The sequence below is a fragment of the Equus asinus genome, chromosome 18 (genome assembly GCF_041296235.1).
Source record: "Equus asinus isolate D_3611 breed Donkey chromosome 18, EquAss-T2T_v2, whole genome shotgun sequence".
NCBI lineage: Eukaryota > Metazoa > Chordata > Mammalia > Perissodactyla > Equidae > Equus > Equus asinus.
This window is the reverse complement of record NC_091807.1, coordinates 9,628,483-9,649,519: the sequence shown is the minus strand read 5'-3', so window position 1 is coordinate 9,649,519 and position 21,037 is coordinate 9,628,483. Positions and strand designations below refer to the sequence as shown.

At 34.2% G+C, this 21,037-nt stretch overlaps 1 protein-coding gene across 4 annotated transcripts in view; it reads right to left on the bottom strand.

The window, feature by feature from the left end:
* The window catches only part of ROBO1 (roundabout guidance receptor 1), a 1,064,923-nt gene that overhangs the window by 908,037 nt on the left and 135,849 nt on the right, over window positions 1–21,037 (bottom strand). For all 4 annotated transcript variants that reach the window (XM_014867639.3, XM_070488682.1, XM_070488681.1 and 1 more), the window contains exon 2: window positions 10,346–10,484. In XM_014867639.3, the coding sequence (XP_014723125.1) occupies window positions 10,346–10,433 (88 nt within the window). In that variant the 5' untranslated portion in view covers window positions 10,434–10,484. The remainder of the gene's footprint in view (window positions 1–10,345; window positions 10,485–21,037) is intronic.

Here is a 21,037-nt window from a genome sequence, read left to right as displayed (position 1 = left end):
GTGAAAGACCTGTACACTGAAAACTATAAAATATTATTGAAAGAAATGGAAGAAGACATAAAGAAATGGAAAGACATTCCACGCTCAGGGATTGGAAGAATACACATAGTTAAAATGTCCATACTACCTAAAGCAATCCAATCTCAATCAGAATCCCAATGACATTCTTCATGGAAATAGAATAAAGAATCCTAAAGTTCATACGGAACAAGAAAAGACCCCAAATAGCCAAAGCAATCCTGAGAAAAAAGAACAAAGCTGGAGGCATCACAATGCCTGACTTCAAAATATACTACAAAACTATAGTAGTCAAAATAGCATGGTAATGGCGAAAAACAGACATACAGATCAATGGAAAACAACTGAAAGCCCAGAAATAAACCCACACATCTATGGACAGCTAATCTTTAACAATGGAGCCAAGAACAGACAATGGAGAAAGGAAAGTCTCTTCAACAAATGGTGCTGGGAAAACCGGACAGCCACAAGCAAAAGAATGAAAGTAGACCATTATCTTGCACCACACACAAAAATCAACTCATAATGGACTAAAGACTTGAACTTAAGACCTGAAACCATAAAATTCCCAGAACAAAATACAGGCAGTACGCTTTTTGACATCAATCTTAGCATCATCTTTTCGAACACCATGTCTACTCAGGCAAGGGAAAAAAAAGAAAAAATTAACAAATGAGACTAAATCAGACTAAAAAGCTTATGCAAGGCAAAGGAAACCATGAACAAAACTGAAAGTCAACCCACCAACTGGGAGAAAATATTTACAAATCATATATCCAACAAGGGGTTAATTTCGAGAATACATAAAGAACTCATACAACTCAACAACAAAGAAACAACCCAATCAAAAAATGGGCAGAGGATATGAATAGATATTTTTCCAAAGAAGATATACAGATGGTCAACAGGCACATGAAAAGATGTTTAACATCACTAATTATTAGGGAAACGCAAATCAAAACTACAATGAGATATCACCTTGCACCTGTTAGAATGGCTATAATTACCAAGACAAAAAGTAACAAATGTTGGAGAGAATGTGGAGAAAAGGGAACCCTCATACACCCCTGGGGGGAATGCAAACTGGTGCAGCCACTATGGAAAACAGTATGGAGATTTCTCAAAAAGTCAAAAATAGAAATACCATAAGATCCAGCTATCCCACTACTGGGTATTTACCTGAAGATCTTGAAATCAACAAATCAAAGAGATTTATGCACCCCTTTGTTTACTGCAGCATTATTCCCAATAAAGAAGACATGGAAGCAACCAAAATGCCCTGCTACAGATGAATGGATAAAGATGTGCTTTATATATACAATGGAATACTACTCAGCCATAAAATACAAAATCATCCCATTTGCCACAACACGGATGGAACTTGAGGGTGTGTTAAGCGAAATAAACCAGACAGAGAAATACAACTACTGCATGATTTCACTCATACGTGGAAGATAAACAAACATGGATAAAGAGAACAGATGACTGGTTACCAGAGGGGAAGGGGGCTGGCGGGTCGGCAAAGGGCAAAAGCAGCACATATTTACAGTGATGGATAAAAATTAGACTACTGGTGGTGAGCAGGATGCAGTCTATACAGGAACTGATAAATAGTAATGTAGCCCCCAAATTATAGCATGTTTATAAACCTTTATGATTTCAACAAAATAACTGAAAAAAGAGAAAACAAAGGAGCTGGTTTCAAGAGAATATTTGTAACTTTACATAAAATAGCTTCGAGGAACATGAGGAATAATATATCAGGCTCAATTTCCCTCCATATACCATATTTCATCTATTCAATGACACTTTTTTTCATATTTTGACTGAATTTTCACAGCTGATGGAATCTTATAATTGCTGCGATCCAGATAGCAATTTTGGTGTGATTGTCATTAACTATGATGTGATTACTTTATCATAACTGTTCACATTGTTGTCTTTTCAGTTGAGTTATGTGCATTATGGAGGATGCACAAGTTGAGTTTAACTATCATTTAAAATGTCTTCCATGATTCCACTAATTGACTACTGTCAATAAATGTTATTGTTATTTGAGGCTTAGAAACAAAATTTCAGGCACAGATTTGACATTGTTGAAGGAATATTTGTTGTTAGAGGAATGGCCACAGAACTATATTTTTTTGTGAAGCAAATATTAAGCTACATAAGAAAGGAAGACAGGAGTAGAACAAAGTGCTTACTTCTTGAGAAATTTCAAAAGTATTGTTTGTCACCACCGAACGAAATGCAAGAGAAATGGTCTACTCCTTCAGAGGGGATGAAAGAAACTTCTAAGCATTAAGAGGCTGGTATGATTAATGCATCACACAGAACTATCCTTAAGACATGTGTCATGACTTAACTGCTAGTTATATTTTTCTTTAGAGACACATAATGGTGCATCTTACAACCATTGTCATCTTATATGTAGTGAAATTCAAATTTAAAGAACATGAAACCAGCCATAAATTGTCAGAAAAGTAATACTTCCTGTTCGGCAGCTATCTAAAAACCACAATTTTCTCATTATATTAGAAAATAAAAATCCAAGAAAAGACAAAAATATGCTCAGTGAAAGAGATAAGAAGATATTAGAGTCACAAAGTTCTAAGGAAAATCTATGACTCAGTGAGCAATGAAATATCATGAACAAGAACAGCAACGTAAACTGCTGGGCCCTACCCATAGCTTACAGTAATATGCATGTCATGCTAATACCTCTGATTGAATTCCATGTCAATCTATGGACCTATACAGGATGAAATGTTAAAATAAATATGAAAGCCATTCAGACTGAAAAATGAGAAACTATATTATCTATTTCTATAGAATTATTTTCATATACAAGGAATTCAGTCACTTGTATAAAAACATCACCCTAGTATCTTAGTAATCTGGAGAATGACTATTGACACTGAGGGAAAAAATGTGACATCATGATAAATCTTATCTTAGTTTTAAGAGGATAAAAAAATTATTTTTAACCTTTATATCAGCTTATATATATTAACCAGACATATACGAATAATTCAGAATACTAAACACAAATACTGTTTTATATGCATAAATATATACTTAAATATGTGCATTTAAACACAAGTATTACATATTTGTGTACATATATGCTCATACATATACGTATTTTGTGACACATTTCATATATATATATGTATACAAAATATGATGTCCTTTTTCAAAATATGCACAGTGGATTATTTTTGGGGGAGAAGGTCCGTTTTTATCCTTTCAAAGCCCATGTGCACTCAACTTTTTACACTGAATTATTTATATATTCTTTGTACTTTGATAGTCCAAAATACGCACTTTATTTATCAATTATTCAATCAACAAAAGAAATTTTCAAAGCAATTCTCCCATGTGAAAGCATGGCAGAGGCTGAGTCTGTTTACACAACAAAGGACACCGGCATACGGACAGAGAAAAACCACAAGCAAATGGAAAGAATAAATGAAGGCGCACTAGGAAATCTAGGGAAAAATAGTTGAATGAAGCAATGACAGTGTTTCTGGCTAACAGAGAATTTTTTACGAAAGGTTTTCTCTACCCTCAGGCACAATTACAACAGCTGTACCATATAGCCTCTATCAGTCATAATCTAGAATGGTGCCTCTTTCTATTAACCAAGCAATAGAGGAGCAAAAATTACTTATGCCAGTCCATATGAGGCACTGTGTTTGCTGCAATACATACTGATGGCTTAATTAGGTGAACTGTGTGGCACATGGGGTTTTTCAAGCCAGGTTCGTCACAAAGGCCATATCATCAAAGCAAAATGGTCCTGGGCTCTACAGCTAGATTACAAATACGAGTTTCTTCCTTGAGTGTCTTGCAGCTGACTGTGTCTGTTAGTTTGCTTCCATCTACTTAAACAATTAGGTGAAGCCTCACACTAGTCCACCAAGGCTAATAAAGAGCCATGGAATTGAGTACAGCTGGCAATTTCTCTCATTATTAAGATCTCATCTTCCACTGGGTGACGGTCTCTAGAAAATAAGGAATGTATTTTATTTTTTTCTTTAAATATTTTTTCCCTTTCAAGACTTGACACTTCTGTTGATGGGATTTCCAATTCTATTTAACACCCAGAAATACACAAATATAAAAAAAAGTAAACCAGGGTCACACTGCAATGTCAAGCAACACATAAGAATCAAAGAACTTTAAAAACGTGTTTGTGTCAGTAAAGGGATATGAGGAAAATGCCTGAGAAAAACAATTACACTGAGAGAATAAATCATACGTGCCAGATATTTTAACAGACATTTACTCCATGGTTTGGTTGTAATATTAATCTTGTGAGTACTAACTTTAACTTGGTTAATTTTCCATAAAAGTTTGAATAGTGTTAATATCTACACAAAAGAAGGCAAATAACTATATATATGTGAATGGTGACTTTAAATAACACTACAATTCATTTTGAAATTAAGTCCAGCAAAAAACATAAAGCAAATACTGGTTATAAAACCAAACAAAAGTATGTTACTATGCTCATACGTTTTCTATTTGATTTTTTAAAATAAGTATATATTGTAAATCATCTAACAATAAATACATATTAAATCAAATCACAGTGTGGCACTCTACGCCTGCCTAGTTTCATGAATGATGCCACCTTAGCCTATCCTCCACCAATGAATCTTCGGGTCATTCTTGATGCCTCTTTCCTTTTCCCCTCACTTCCCATTCTCACCCAGCTTCTCTGACTCTACATCCTACATATTTTTTCAAACCTGTCTCCTTCCCATCTCTGTTGCCCCATCTGTAATGAGGCTTCTACCATATTCTTTTTCTGTAACCTCTTCCTCTCATTAATTTATTCATTTATTAATAAACATTCAGTCAATAATTTCTATGTACTACTTATTCTTTCAGGTATTGATAATACTTTTGGAAATATCCAGGAATTGTTTCCTCTTTTCTATCATAATCACAATTTATTGTAATTAGAAAATTAGACATGTAACTGGTTTCTAGTCTTTCTCCTCTACAGAGAAAGAGAAAGAAAGAAAGAAAGACACCAAGACTGTCTTCATTCACACTGTCTTCTCCAACCTTATATTAGGTGTTAAATAAATATTTGTTGAATTAATAAATGAAAAATAAAAGAAACAATTTGATGTACTACATTTCCACTGAATTACAGTTCAGAAAATAAGAATCTTACTGGGTTACTCTCCAGCTAATTCCCTCTCATTGGCTTCCTTCTGACCAGTGTTTACATTTAAAGCTGCTTAGTATAGTGCAAAAGGTTCCTCAAGATCTGAACTTCAAATCACTCTCTGGACTCATTTGCAAACATCCCTTAGTATGCACTTTTCCTTTCTACCAAACAAAACAAGAATTCTTATAATCATCATAGCTCTGTCTCTTGGCATAAGCCTGAGATTTTCTTTCCCACTCACCTCTTTTCAACCAGATAGAACTCCTAAAACCCAAGTTCCTTCACCTGCTCTGTGAAGTCTTCCATCACCTCCCCAAGGTGTTACTCCACAGGACCTCATCCTTGCTCACATGTCTTTTTTTTCTCAATGGCACTTGTAGTTAGTTACTGTCCCACTACAACCTAATAGTGAAGACTAGGATAGTAATACCCATTTGTAGATAATATTATTTTCAATGTTAGTAAGAGTGACTTCCACATATTGGATCCTCTCAGGGTCACAAGTTTTTTTTTTATTATTTTACCTATAATCCAGACACAGATAACACAGCAAATTCTGACATTTTTTCTGAGGAGTAAACTGACATAGGAGGAGATTAAGTTATTAACCACGGTAGCACAGCTAATATATAGCAGAGATATTGTTCAAATACAGGCCTATTTGTACCAAAGTCGCCTTTTCTTCATTAGGACATTTTGATATTCTTGACATTTCTGAGTAGTCTCTCTTTCTCTCCCTTCCTTCTTTTCCTTCCTTCTTTGGTATGGGTGGGTCCTTTATTATTTTTGTTAAAACTAAATTGTGAAAAGTAACATTCAGAGAACATTTGGTTTCTCTTATTTTGTGGCTTACTTCTAGCTTTCTATAAGGCTTACAGAAATGTGTGAAACTAAGATTTTCTTGTCTTTCATTTGTAGTGAATGTTGTTTTAAAGTATAATGTTTAGACATAAGTCATAAATTCATACTTTGTCTTTTCAAGGCTCTTAACAGAACTGACTTTCCCACTAGACATACTGGCACAGTGTGGGCCAAGAATTCAGTTAGGGGCCCATGAAAATACTTTTTAATTTATTTTAAAATCAGAAGAAGAAAATAAACTTTTACCGTCAAAGAATATATTCATGTTGATACCAATAGAGTTTTAACATATAATGTTTAATAGTCTTATGAAGGAAAGAGGCCCAGAAAAGCAGAAGTATCTAGGGCTCCTGTTAGTTATGATGCAACCCCGGTTTTTAGTCCCTTTTTACAGACAATTTACATGATTGATACATGACCCTAATTTGGATACAAATTCCCAGCCATTTAATGTCTGAGTCAACACTTTATTCAGGCTTGGGCAAAATTTAAGGGAAATTGTACCCATTAGGCAAAACTAAGCTAGAACTGTGTAATTTTTAATTATATGGGTTAATTTTTACCAATCTATTTATTAGTTCAATGGTTTTTTTTCTTGATCTAATGTTTTTTATCCAATGTGAACAACTATATTTTTGAGTGTATAAATATTACTATGGATAAAAATAGCAAGAAACATAAGTAAAAACAAGGCAAAATAAGTCAGCCTCAAATCTGCTCCCCAAATCCTTACAAAATATAAAATAAATATCTTCAAATACTTTCATCTCTTTCCCATGAAAATTTTTAATCTACTTAAACCTTGTCAAAAGCAGTAGTTCTCAAATTTTCCATGTATTAGATAAATTGGGGGCATTTGGAAAACTGCAAGTTCCAGGGCGTCCAGCCAAGGCTCCCTGCTTCAGTGTTCCTGCCACGGGCCCTGGCAAACTGTTTTTTAGTAAATATCTAGTGTTTCTGAAAAAAATAATCTATGGAAAACACTGAGAAACAATTCCCTAATCCTAAAAATTTATCAATTAGCATATCCAATCAAATCACTTTTCTTTATAGTAACACCTCTATCAATGCATAATTGGAAGAGTTAAATAATATTTTTAAGTATTTTTAAACCTAAATATTATATTCTAACAGAAGAGACAAGTAACTCTCTCAGTTTTTAAAATTAATTGATCAGTTCTGATAGTGTAGCTAAGAAAAATCAAATTGTTTTCCCATGAATGAGCAATATCATAGAATCTAAATAACGTGCATTTTCCTTACCGCTGCCCACAGCTACTATGCTATACAAAGCAAGCACAGCTGTTGGAAAAAAAATTTCCTGTGGATAAAAACCTTCATAGGATGCTTATATGTAACATTATTAGCTAAATAAATTAGTTAAATAATTAAAGATATGCTTAAAGATTCTGTCACATTTTAATTTCAGAAATTTACTTTCAATTTTTTTTGCATTATAAAGGAGATTTAAAAATCTGAAATAATCATTCAAATCCATTCAAAATCTGTTGAGCATGTGAAAACTAAAACAAAACACAAAAATTAGGAATATATGGGAATTGCATGTATATGCTTCCTATTATTTCTAGAATTTTACATAAAATATTTTCTTTAAAATTTATAATTTATCTCTGGATGATTCAAACCCAGATAACACTGAGCTCCCTGTGATTACCTTCCTTTGGGTATAATAGCAAGGTACTGAAGTGGTGGTGGGTGGATGGGTGGGGAGGGTGAGTAGTAAATCATTTCAGACAATTTCACACTCGAAGCTTGTTGACATGAGCAACCCTGTCAGCACCTGCATCTTTAACGAAGGACAATACTGCACATTTAGAGAACAGAGAGGGAAAAATAAATCACGTTTAACTTTAAAGTGGGCTGTCGGATTTCTTCAAATAGAAATGCCACCTTGTGCTCCTCCCCCTCTGTGTACATTTCCATTTAAAATCTTACAATAGACATCTCAAATTAAACATTTTTTTAACCAGAGTTGTTCTTCTAATTGTCAATTCAATTCCACTATATGCAAAATGGATGCTTTTAAACATATCATTTAACATTTGTCTTTCATTGTCTTCCTGACATCTGTTGCAATCAGAGGTGGACATTGAAAATAGAAAGATGGATATCGGTGACGTCCTTTGGTAGCAGAGATTAAATAAAGATGTGGCATAGCCCAGATACAGCAGGCCTCAGGAGAAAACCACAGTGGTTTAGGAGTATTTTATTTGTGAATAAGAACTGAGGGAAATTGACAAGAGAACGGTCTAGCAGTGGTTTTACTACAAAGGAGGCTTGTTTTAATGGCCTCTGTAGGCAATGAAGGCAACAACTCAAAAGGCTGGAGAGGCCCAGTCATTCTTATAATCCACTTCTGAATTACTCCTTTTCTCTTAAAATCGATTTAGTTTTTATGAACAAGAGTATTTCTTGATTTAAAATGTACAAATAATTTCTAGTCACCTCCCTGACATACCAACCACTTCACATACACTGTTGTAAAACACTACCACAGTTTTATAAATGTATCATATAGGGCGACAAAGTAGAAAGTAAAAAACATGAGCATTAAATTCATGTATTTTAAGCTCTCTTTAGTTTTAAAAATGCTTGCATGTTAAGATAGCAGTAATTACAGAGTTTTGACAGGTTTTGGACATAAATGTTCAAGTTGATTTGTCTTCTCTGAAATTACACAATACCTTCTTGAATGAAAAGATAGCTTTATATTCCATAGGTAAACCTTGCACCCCCACCACATGCATTTATGCATGCAATCCTTCTTCCAAATATCTACATAAACAAAGATGATTCAACACACTTGACCATTTTGTGATTTGATTACCTGCTCAATGACTAGATCATGGACTAAATTTGCTGACCTGGAGCAGTTATTAGCTGGGCAGACAGTGTAAGCATAACTGCACTTAAGCTATGTCTACAGTCATAATTTTGGAAACACTTTTACTTAAATATCTTATTTACCCTGGCAACTTGAAAGATAGTGAATTACTCTACACTTAAATTTGCACTTTTCATACACTTTAAAAAATGCATGACATTTTTTTCATATTGTGATTTTTTTGATATTTGGTTCATTTGCTAATTTTAATCAATATTCAACAGAGTAGTGGTTGGAGAAGGGAATGTAGGAACAAGTTAAAAATAAAAACCTTTAATTTTAGTGTGTTAATCTAATTCAGCACCAAGCAGTTAAATGCACTTTGCTACAACAGGAAATTTTCAGTATACTTCCATCCTATGGAAATGCTTTTGACAGATGTAAATCTGTTTATTTGTTCACAACTCCCTTACCACTTAAGTCCAAGTGTTCATCTTAACCTAGTAAGGGGAAAAAATTCAAGCCCCTGGATTGAGAATCTTGATTTGTGCGTGGATACACAGGACAAATTACATACAGTTGCTGAATATTAAGATAAATATAACAATAAAATAAACAAAAATCAAGCTTCATAGTTTGATCTAATGGAACACCATATACCATTGTTTTATGAATAACTTGGCTAAATTAGTATGATATATTAAATACATCCAAGTTAACTACAATTTGTGCCCATAGTTTTATTTAAGAGGAAGGTCAAAATTATATTTTGATTAGGTATATCATATATTTTTCTATTTTCCTCTACCATATCATTGGGTTTAGTTAATTTCCTGTAAAACAATGTAAGTAGAGCATCTTACAGCAATGTTACTCTAGCATCATTAATAAAATTATGACTTCAAGAAAACAGGTTTCTATCGTCACCAAGCACAATAGTAAATGTGGTGGCAACAAATAAGCACGCTGCATTTTTATTCTGACATTGTTGAACCTGTTAATTAATATGTCACTACTCTAAAGGGATCCCGCTTTTAAACATTTCACTTTTCTGGATGTTCCTTTTTCTATGGTACTGACATGCCCTGGGACTTTGCTGTTCCTTCCGTGTTACACATTTCTGCCCCACTACAATTCTTCTTCTGCCACTCTAATTCACTTCGTCAATATAATAACTCCTTACCTATTTCAGTAACGGTGAATTGTTCTCAATTTTCTCAGTTTCTCATGGGAATTAATAAAGTGCTCTATATTGAAGAATAATATTTGATCCCTGAAATCTATCAGCACACATACTTAAGAAACCATTCACACAGACTTACAAGTTCCAAAGAAAATGAACGAGTTTGACTTAGAACACATAGAATAGAAAATGAATTTAAAGCAAGAAGGAATACTGATCAAGTTTTGATGAAACAAATGATGGCACTTACCTGGGATAAGCTGTGCCAGGAACAGGTGATTTTTTGACAAGCTGAGGAGTGATATTATGACCAAAAAAGGAACATGTTTCCATTTCATCTTTGTCCCTTCCTTGCATTACACCCAGCCAGTGACACAGATATGTTTTATCTGGAAGGCAAAAAAAAAAAAAAAATTAATCATTAGCCATGTTGAGATAAAAATAATATTTAAAATATTGTGGAAAATTATAGTTCAAATGCATTTGAAATGCCATTTTCCAAAATGATAAGGCATACAAACAATGAAAATGAATATAATTTGCACAGAATATATTTTAAGATACACATTCTGAACAAATGTAGTATTTATTAATTTTGAAAATTCAGTCTCAGTCAGATATTAATAATAAATGATTCCCTGTTTTTCTCTACCCTTCAGGGGATGCCAGATAAGTACAAAACACATAGTTAAGTATATATAATATATATAATATACAATACATATTCCTATACTGTATGGTTATATTTAGGAAAATGTATAAGGGGAGTCTTTTGGCTCAATGATAGAGTTTTCCAGGATATGATAGAAAACTAAAAAGATAAAGACAGGTAATAAGGAGTCACTGAAGATTTTAATGAAAGATGACAATATGATCCACACTATTTAGAAGATAACTGGTAGGAATGTGAAGGATAAGGTAATTTTGAGGAAAATTAGCACAGAGGTCATAATAATAGTGCAGAAACTTAGAATGTATGCTTATAAAGGACGCTGGCAGAGGAAACAGATAGCTGGTGTCCAGTGAGGAGTCAGGAGACATTATACAAGTATACCTTGCAGGACTTGGTAATTGATTAGATTTTGGAGTTGAAAAATGACGATATTTACTCATTACTCAAAAATATTAATAGCAGGTCAGCCCAATTGCATAGTGGTTAAGTGTGTGCACTCCACTTTGGCAGCCCGGGGTTCATCGGTTCGGATCCTGGGTACAGACTTACACACTGCTCATCAAGCCATGCTGTGGTCGCATCCCACATAAAATAGAGGAAGACTGGCACATATGTTAGCTCAGCGACAATCTTCCTCAAGCAAAAAGAGGAAGATTGGCAACCGATTTTAGGTCGGGGCCAATCTTCCTCACAAAGAAAAAGAAATACATAAATAAATCTAGCACGATATAAAATGTAGTTTGTCCCAAAAGAAAAATAAAATTCTATCATTCATTTTTGTGACAACAAAATCCTATCATTCTATCATTCAGAGTGCCAACTCAACAAAAGGATGACCAACTTGACTCTCTAGGTTTATCTGCATATAGCTATTGCCAATTTGTCTATTTGAGCTGAGCTGTTCTGCCTTTATTAATCACTGCAGAGTTAATTGTCAAGTCTTCCTTTAGCTGACCAGCCTAATCCTCCTGCCAAACAGCAACAATCACCTGACTGCACTTAAGATATTTGAGGATTATTTCTTCTTTCTTAAGAATTCTGCAAGCACCTCCTGTCCAGGCTAGAACTCTGCTTCTGAGGAAACATTCTTGTTTGTGTAGTTTCACATTTGTTGCCGATCTTCCTTGTCCTGGGGCTAATGTTCTTGTAACTCTCCTTATCCTGGTATATTACTCATAAATGACATTTTTTACCCAGATTATCTTTCACGCGTTCTCTGTTATAAGTGCCAAATTATAGTAGAAAGTCGATTAGATTTCAGAGAAGCACAAACCTAGAAGGGCAGTTCAATTCTTCAATTCATACTATCCAGTTGTTAGTCTGTCCAGAGGCTCCTTTTCAGGGTTATCCATTGAATGTTTGGCTTATACTCACATTTCTCAGGGGTGTACAGATGATTAGTTCTTTCAGAAAAAAATGTGTAAATATACTACACCCTGGGAATTTCTGCTTGAGTGGGTTTTGATATAATAGTTGCCCTATCTTGTTGTTTTCTTCCTGCGTAGGGATTTTCTCATATTCCTTCTCTAATATTTGATTATTGTGTGCAGTAGATATTGAAGTTCCTGTTTTGGAATAAACCCTAGACCTCTGATTCCTTAAATGTGCATAAGCAGATTTGCCTCAGCATTTGAAGTAAACAAAAGCATGTTCAAATCTAGAGGTTGCTTATGATTTGCTTATTATTGGAAAATTTAGAATGATTATATTATTTAAAAGATATTTTATAGTATGTTTATTGAAACTGAGATTTTCATACTTGTGGTTAATTATATTCTAACTGTATTTCATTACAATTACATGTGGCTTATTTGTAGCAGGCTGCTATTGATAAAATAAAGGCCCTTATCAAACATGGACATTCTTATTTTAAAATGAATGCAATAGTCATAAGAAAATAAACATAGACATATAAACATTTATTATAGCTGGCTGAAGTCCTGCAAGTTATGTTAACAGGCAGATATTATTTCAAACTTTTATAATGTTTCAGTATGAACATTTGTAAAATTTTTATTATTTAAGGATAATTAAGTGAATTGACATAGTAAGGGGCTAATAATATAACATGATTTTAAGCTGGGACCCACAGATCAGAAGTAGCAACTGCAATACTTATCATTGTATGCATATCAGAATATCTTGAAGTTTTGATCTCCAAGAGTCTTCTCTGAATGTGAAAGTACCCCAAGGTAGGATATAATCTTAATAGCAAATACACTAACCTCTTATTTAACATCACACCTTTTTACATATTAACAACAGGACAATTGAATTTAGTGAAGAATGTGATGAAACTGTATTCAAATGCTCTCTGAGTATTACAATATGCTGTCTAGCGAATTCAACAATCACAACCAGAACCCTTTGTGATGCATATATAAACCCCCGTGGATGTGTACATATAGTGCCTATTATCAAGGCACTAAGACTGTATATCCATGTGGTTTTGAATTAAAGAAACTAGTGTGAAATAAAAAAAAGACAAAAAGCTGCAATATCCTTTTCTATTATGAAATATTAGGCTAAGTACGAGAAAATTACTGAATTATATAGTGCAATATAAATGCCTTAAAATATAATTTACAGGGCCTGCCTGGTGGCACAGCAGTTAAGTTCATGTGTTCCACTTTAGCGACCCGGGGTTCACCAGTTTGGATCCCAGGTGTGGACCTAGCCCTGCTTATCAAGCCATGCTGTGGCAGGCGTCCCACATAAAATAGAGGAAGATGGGCACAGATGTTAGTGTAGGGCCAGTCTTCCTCAGCAAAAAGAGGAGGATGGGGGGCAGAAGTTAGCTCAGGGCTAATCTTCCTTGGGGGGTAGGGGAAATATATATATATATATATATATAATTTACTTGGAACTGATAAGTGTATGGAAGTAAGTAGTTTAGTGTTTTAGAAACATAGATGGTAAAACCAAAGTGTGAATCCTAGCTCTACAGTCGTTTGACTTTGGGCAAACAATGTGAACTCTCTTCATCTCATCTTTTTCAACTATGAAACGTGAATAATAATAATAGCCACCCACAACATTGGGTGAGATAATGTGTATGGAGGGCTTATAAGAAAGAGTATCTGCTTCATCGCCTGATATGGTGACCCTCAACTTCAAATGGCATCCAATGAACTTCCTCCAGAATCATGACAGAACCTATTTTGGATTTCTATTTACATGTTGCTTCATCTTAATAGTGTCTGTTTCAGGTTTAACTTGCAAGACATTAAGGGTTTTGGGTTTTTTTAATGAACTTTATTGAGATACAATTTATATATCATAAAACGAACCCATTTAAAGTGTAAGTTTCAATTTTGACAAACATATAGAGCTGCGTAACTTCCATCTCAATCAAGATGCAGATCCTTTCCACAGGGGCTTTGGTGTTAAAAGCTACCATGTTAGATGCATATGCTCTTCATGTGTACATGTTGCTAATGCACTTTGAAATAACAATAAATGCAATAATAGGCTGGTCTATCCTCTGCTTTAGGAGGATGATGGCCGCAAAGAGAGTTTACGAAAACATATTTTGGAAAAATCTTGTTCCACTGATTACTAATGGAACTTCTTAGAAAGTAAAAATGTTCCATAAGAAATTAATTTAGGTAAACGTATGTTTCAACAAAGTCAAAACATTTCTTTAAGCATACATTTTGGATTACTTTAGAGAATACACGTTCCCTAAACTTATCACTGCTTCATGATGACTATTTTTCAGCTTCTTCTGAAACTCTTCAGGACAGATAGCTTTTTTGTTGTTTGTTTTTTACATATTTGTAGGGAAGAAAACTGTATTTACTGAAGGTTTCCATGTTATTAACCAAAATTTATTCTCCTTTAAGTTACACTAGTCTTTCGGGTTTTTTTTTCCAGAGAATCAGAATATTTTGGGAGTTTTGTCTCCTTAGCCTTTTCATCTTCCTCAGATTAATTTTTAACTCATTATCAAACAATGAGTCAAAAGTTGGGAAAGTTGGAAATGTCCGACAAAACAACAAAATTAACAACTATTCATTATCTCTGTCCTAGTCTTAGATTAAAAAAACAACAGTGGCCAGTGGCGTAACAGCTATGCCTAAAAATTGTCTGTCCTTGGGGCTGGCCCCGTGGCCGAGTGGTTAAGTCCACGCACTCCGCTACAGGCAGCCCAGTGTTTCGTTGGTTCGAATCCTGGGCGCGGACATGGCACTGCTCATCAGACCACGCTGAGGCGGCATCCCACATGCCACAACTGGAAGGACCCACAGCAAAGAATATACAACTATGTGCTGGGGGGCTTTGGGGAGAAAAAGGAAAAAAATAAAATATTTAAAAAAATAAATAAAAAAATAAAAATTGTCTGTCCTTGTGAGATCAATGACCGGAAAAGGCCAGCTTCATTTTGGATTTTTCAAATAGATGAATCAGTCATCAGCCTACACGTGGAGTAAGAAGGCATTCTGCCTCTTTACCAATGAGACAGACTAAAGCATGTTCTACGCAAATAGGACAATCCTCTAAGAGCTTGTACAGGAAAACGAAATCATAAAAAAATTAAAGGTCTTTATGCAAATGAATCTTAGGAAAGTTCTGAAACTTTCAAAAAAATGAACAATCCAAAATTAGGTTTTATGAGACAGCTATAATTAAACAAATAATCAATAAATACTTTTGAACAGTTAATATATGGAGAGCTCTGTGACAAGCAGTAGAGAGTCAAAAAGATATGAAACAAATCTACTCTCTTCACATTAGAGCAGCTGATAACTTACTGTGTATGAGTGGTAAAGAAAAAAAGGATTAGGTGGTTATAGAGGAAGAAGTCTGAAGGTGAGGAGGGGATCGGGCTGGTCTAGCCTTTAAAGAATGCATAGATGTTACACAGCTGCAAAAACCGGAAAAGACATTTAGTGAGGGAGTACATGTGATGTGTAGATAAGCACAGCTACAATGCAAGCCTTGTGTAAAAAGGTAAAAATAAATAACACATAATGTATACGTAGCACTTCACTGTTTACTTACGATTTAATGACATCACATTTAATTATATTAGGAAGATAAGTGTTATCTTCCATGAGAGGACACAAGTTCAAAATCTTTAAGAAATTTGTCAGCATGAACACACGCAGTTATTAAACAAGTGAACTGGAATTAACTCTACGATTTTTCTTACTACGAAATCAAAATGTCAAAGAATTGGAAGGTTTTGAATGCAATACTATTTCAAAGCTTTTTCATATCAACAGCGTGATGACATATGGGAATATAAAGCTTGGTAACAATTATATAATTGGGAAGTGAAAGCGAATCAGATAAAAGAAAACATGTAGAGGATTTTTAGTATATTCTAGTATGATGATCTTACAAAAAAGTCTACTAAGTGGAATAAAAAGAGGGAACAAATATTAAGACTTGCAAAGGAAAGGCAAAAGAATTTGGCGATGCACAGGACACTGGGGGTAACAGTGCTCCTTCCAAAATTTCAACCGAGGAAATGGAAAGCTTAACAACTGTGTGTGTTTATGTGTCTGTGTAATTTTTGTAAATGACTGGCTAATCAACTCTTACTCTAGAGTTCTCTAGGATAATAAGTCTATAGTTAATTCTAAGAATTTCTTATTGCTCCTGTTTAGTTGGAGGTCCATTTAATTTGAAATAATAATGTCAGAGGTGTATAATACCTTCTAAAAAAATGCATGTTTAATGATTTCAAATAGACAAGGCAAACTGAACAAATTACTACCAAATTCTTGTTAAGTTATTGTCATAGCTCCTATAAAGAGTATATTATTTGAAAATAGCATACAACATATAAGAGCAGAATACTTGAAGCACCAATTGAGGGCAAAATTGATTAAAATATTTCATTCCATATTTACTATATATAACACACATTAAGTATACATTAATCATTAAATATATATTAAATATACAATATATATTACAAACATTTGCCTTATAATTCATTTATAATACATTTGACTTCTCATATATTTAGGGAATATGTTTAAATTATCCCAAAACCTAAGTTATTAATATCCTAGACTTAAAGTGTCATTAACTCGGACTTCATTTATATACATGGAGTTTGTAAAGGAAAGAAAAGAAAGTAAGAAGAGAAAACTCTTTGGAAAATAAGTTTGAAATCAATATTGAGAATAAAATACATGAATAGAAAGTAACGGGAGTAAAGAACAGACAAAGAGAAGCCTTGAAAATCTGGTAGGGAGTTAATCAGGAGTAGGAGAAGTAAGGAAATTAGCAAGATGTTCAGTGGTTTGTCACCTAATTTCTTGAAGATCCTGGATGTGTAGGCACAGCTACATTACTATTCACACAGGAGATTTATTTGGACAGACCATGGACCCTATATCCAATTAAACCTCCATTCATTTCACAAAAGACTAATTAATTCTCATCACATTTCCAGGAAACAACATATTAAACCTACTGTGGGGAAGCTCGGGGCATAGTGATAAACCTGAGACTGTATGTAAAGACTGAGATAGTTTGAGACTTTTATTCTATACCCAAGTGCTGAAGTAGTCTATTAAGTCAAGATAGAATCAAACAACTTTTTTTAACTTAATTTGTCAGATCACATAATATAGTCCTTTATTAGTCTGATGTAGACAGACAAGTTACCATCCATGGATAGTCAGAGAGAAGACAAAGAAAAGTAATCAAAGATATACATCCTTTTAGAATTTGTACTCCTCAACCTATACCAAATTCAGAAAAGTTAAGAGCCATAGCCTGAAAGTTTGTGTCCCCTCAAAATCCATGTGTTGCAACCTAATTCCCAATGTGATAGCCTTTGGAAATGGGGCCTTCAGGAAGTGATTAGGTCATGAGAATGGAGCCCTCATGAGCAGGATTAGTGCCCTTATAAAGAGACCCCAGAGAGCGCCCAGCTTTTCCCGCGATGTGAGGACACAGTGAGAAGGTGCTGTCTATGAACCAGGAAGCGGGCCCTCACCAAGCAACGAATCTGCCAGCGCCTTGGTCTTGAACTTACAGCATCCAAAATTATGAGAAATAAGTTTCTCTTGTTTATAAACAACTCAGTCTTTTGTTACAGCAGCCTGAATGAACTAAGATAACAATCATTATGATACATAGAACTAATATTATTGCAACGGATCTGCTTTACTCCTGAAGACTTCCACATTGTGAACTTCTCTTTGTTTTGTACATTTCACTGAGTAGAGTGTTGAAAGACACAGCAGTAGAATTGGATATTAATATTTTTGCAAAGAAAAATATGAAAAAGATTATTACCAACTAGCAGTAAAAATGAACTTCATCATCCTATTGTATGTACTAAAGATGTGATTGTGTTAGAATTATAAGGGAATCATCTCAAAAAAAGGAAAAACTATTTTATTGCTACAAAATGAGAATCAGAAGCATTAGATGGTTCTTAAAACACTGCACAAGGACTATTCAAAATACTGATTGACATCTTCAAATAAAGTACTATGAGCAGTCTAAAGACAAATTAATGATCACTGAAAGTTCTACTTAGCGGCTGGTCTCCTTTCAGCATGCTGAAGCCAGCACTTCATCAGTGGTTTAAAGCAATGCTAATGTGACTTCCGGATTAGATATTTTAATACGGAGTATTCCAAGATTCACATACGCATTTCAAGATTAATATATAAAGTCAATAAAGACAGTAAAATGGTTGTCAGCCACTGGCTAGACTATGTTATCAAAATGATGGAAATGCAGTTATGTATAAAAATAAACATAATGTGTTATCCACGGGGCATGATGAAGATAAACACCAGTTTCTCTACCGTTGCTACCATAATCATTAAAGAATCAATGGCAAATTAAACTGCACAAATCCTTAGGGGGAGAGAGAGAAAAAAAGCACAGCAGTAAGTGCAGAAAGACTGAAATCAATTTCTCTCACTAAACATAGTGAAGTTCATCAGTACTGCTAGCATAAAGGCAAAGGTAAAGACAGCAAAATGGAGGTTTCATCTTCTCTTCTCTTTAATTATAGGGTTGCCTCAGGCAATGTAGTTTTCAGACTTGTTAAAAGAATTGTATTCATATAATAGTGGAATCGTATTAAGAATAAAGAAATTTTAAAAGATGATATAATGTAAAGAAATTCCAAACGTAAAGATGCAGAATGTAAAGATGAAATGTAAAGAAAATTCTACCAGAATTTTTTTCTTTTTCTTATTTTGTAGCTAAAATGAAAACTGTCTACATCGGGCACTCTTTTCAAAACGAATGTTCAAATTCACAAGGATGGTTCCTTAAAAGTATACTCATGTACACAAAGACAAAAAGAAAGCAATTTTCAAACAAAAGCAATTTTCAAAATGCTGTGCTCACACGAGCTCAGTCAGATGAATTCTATGCCCACTTGACCTTCAATCATATTTTTCATTTCATCATTCTGATGAAAATTAGTGGGACACGTGATGTTTGGTCATCCCAGCTGGAAGTGAATACAGTTACAGACATATTTTTCTGGACAATATCATCTTTCAAGCAATGTAAATGGAAAAAAATATTAACAGCTCCACTATTCAAAAAATAAATGCTGCCTCCAATAAGTTAGATTTATTTTAGCACTGCTAACAAAATCAAAGAGATCATCTGCGTATTGGTTTGGTCAAAGAAAATTACATATGAAGCTGGCCTGGCTTGACACTACCTTGAGAGGGAAAAATGTAGAGTGGTAGAGAGAGCAGAGAGTGAGGGAACACAAGGAGAGAAAATAAGAGAAACTGAACAGTTGATTTAGCAAGCATGTTCTGCTGGCAATTCCTGGAATTAACAACATCCAATTGTACAGCAAGTGAGGTTAGTTATCCTCTGAACGCCTTCTGCTTTCAGAGAGTGCTGCCGTGTTCATTCTCTTCTCTCTGTTTCATCTAATCGAAAAGGAATGTCTGGTGACTTTTACACTTTAGAAAACAAGACTTCAATTAAAGCCAGCTACACCACGAGTTTAAGATGACACATCCAAGCTGTGCTACTTTTAAGCTTTACTAAATACAAATATGAGGTTAAAAAAAAGTATATTTAATGGAATATAATGTCACTATTAGATTACTTTCTCTAAAAACTAAACAAGATATACCAAGAATATATTAAAATGACTACACTCATGTGTCTATATTTCACATTGAATTCTTTTCTTTAAGAACCTATTATGTGCCATCCTAAGAGTCAAAAACAAACAGGACACAGTCCTTGCCTGAGAAGAGCCTGTAGTATGGCAGAGAGAAGCAGACCAAGATACGTTAAATATAGGATGCTAATTTCTATAACAGAGTCAAATAGAGGGCTGCTCTAAGAGAAGAAAGAGAAAACAAAGTAACTAGGCTTCTGGCAAATTGGAAAATGTTCATCACAGAAGTGAACATTTCAGATAGATCTTGAAGGAAAAGCAGTTTGATCAAGCCAAATGAGTTTAGACCTGGAGAGGAACGGAATTCTAAACAAAACTACCAACTGTGCAAAGGCATAGAGGAAAGAATCTGTTTGAAGAACAATAATGGTTTCATTGGAACGGGATCTCAGATGACATATATGTGTGAGGCAGTGATTGGAGAAGAAGTTGAAAAAATAGACGGAGGCCAAAATGGGTAAAGGGCTTTGTGTGCAAAAAAGATGTTTAAGCAGAAGGATGAATTGAACAAATGTGGTTTTTAGGATAAAAACTCTGAATCACGGACATAAAGTGGGAAAGTCTGAAGACCATGATTGATCTGCATAGGTTATTGCATAAGTTACTATGCAATACTCTACAATTCTAGCACCATGCCTGCCATGTAGCAAACACTAAATGTTATTGAATTAATGGACGGATGAATGAGCACAGTAATATGAACACAGTGATATGCATCTGAACTAATGTACCTGCAGAGGAGATACAAGTATAAACCCCAAATCTGTAATATTCACGAAGTCCATATGTCTATGAAGATTGCCATTACATTAGGCAAGGAATCATGGTGGTTAAAGAAAGAGAGCACTTACAGAAATTTCACCCTTACCAATATTACCCACAGCAAAATGTACTCAGTTTTCATTATCATTTGCTTTTATTTCCCAAACAAATTAATTTCAAACACGCTGCCTTGAATGTGTATGGAAACCTAAAATTGGTTCAATTCTATTGGGAGATGAGTCACAGCTTCATTTTTAAACGGATGTGACACTTAAATTAAAATCTATTACTTTGGGTTTGATTTTTTTAGTGCCTAAATAGCTATGTTCTTTACAACTATTCATATTAAAGCTCAATATTAATTT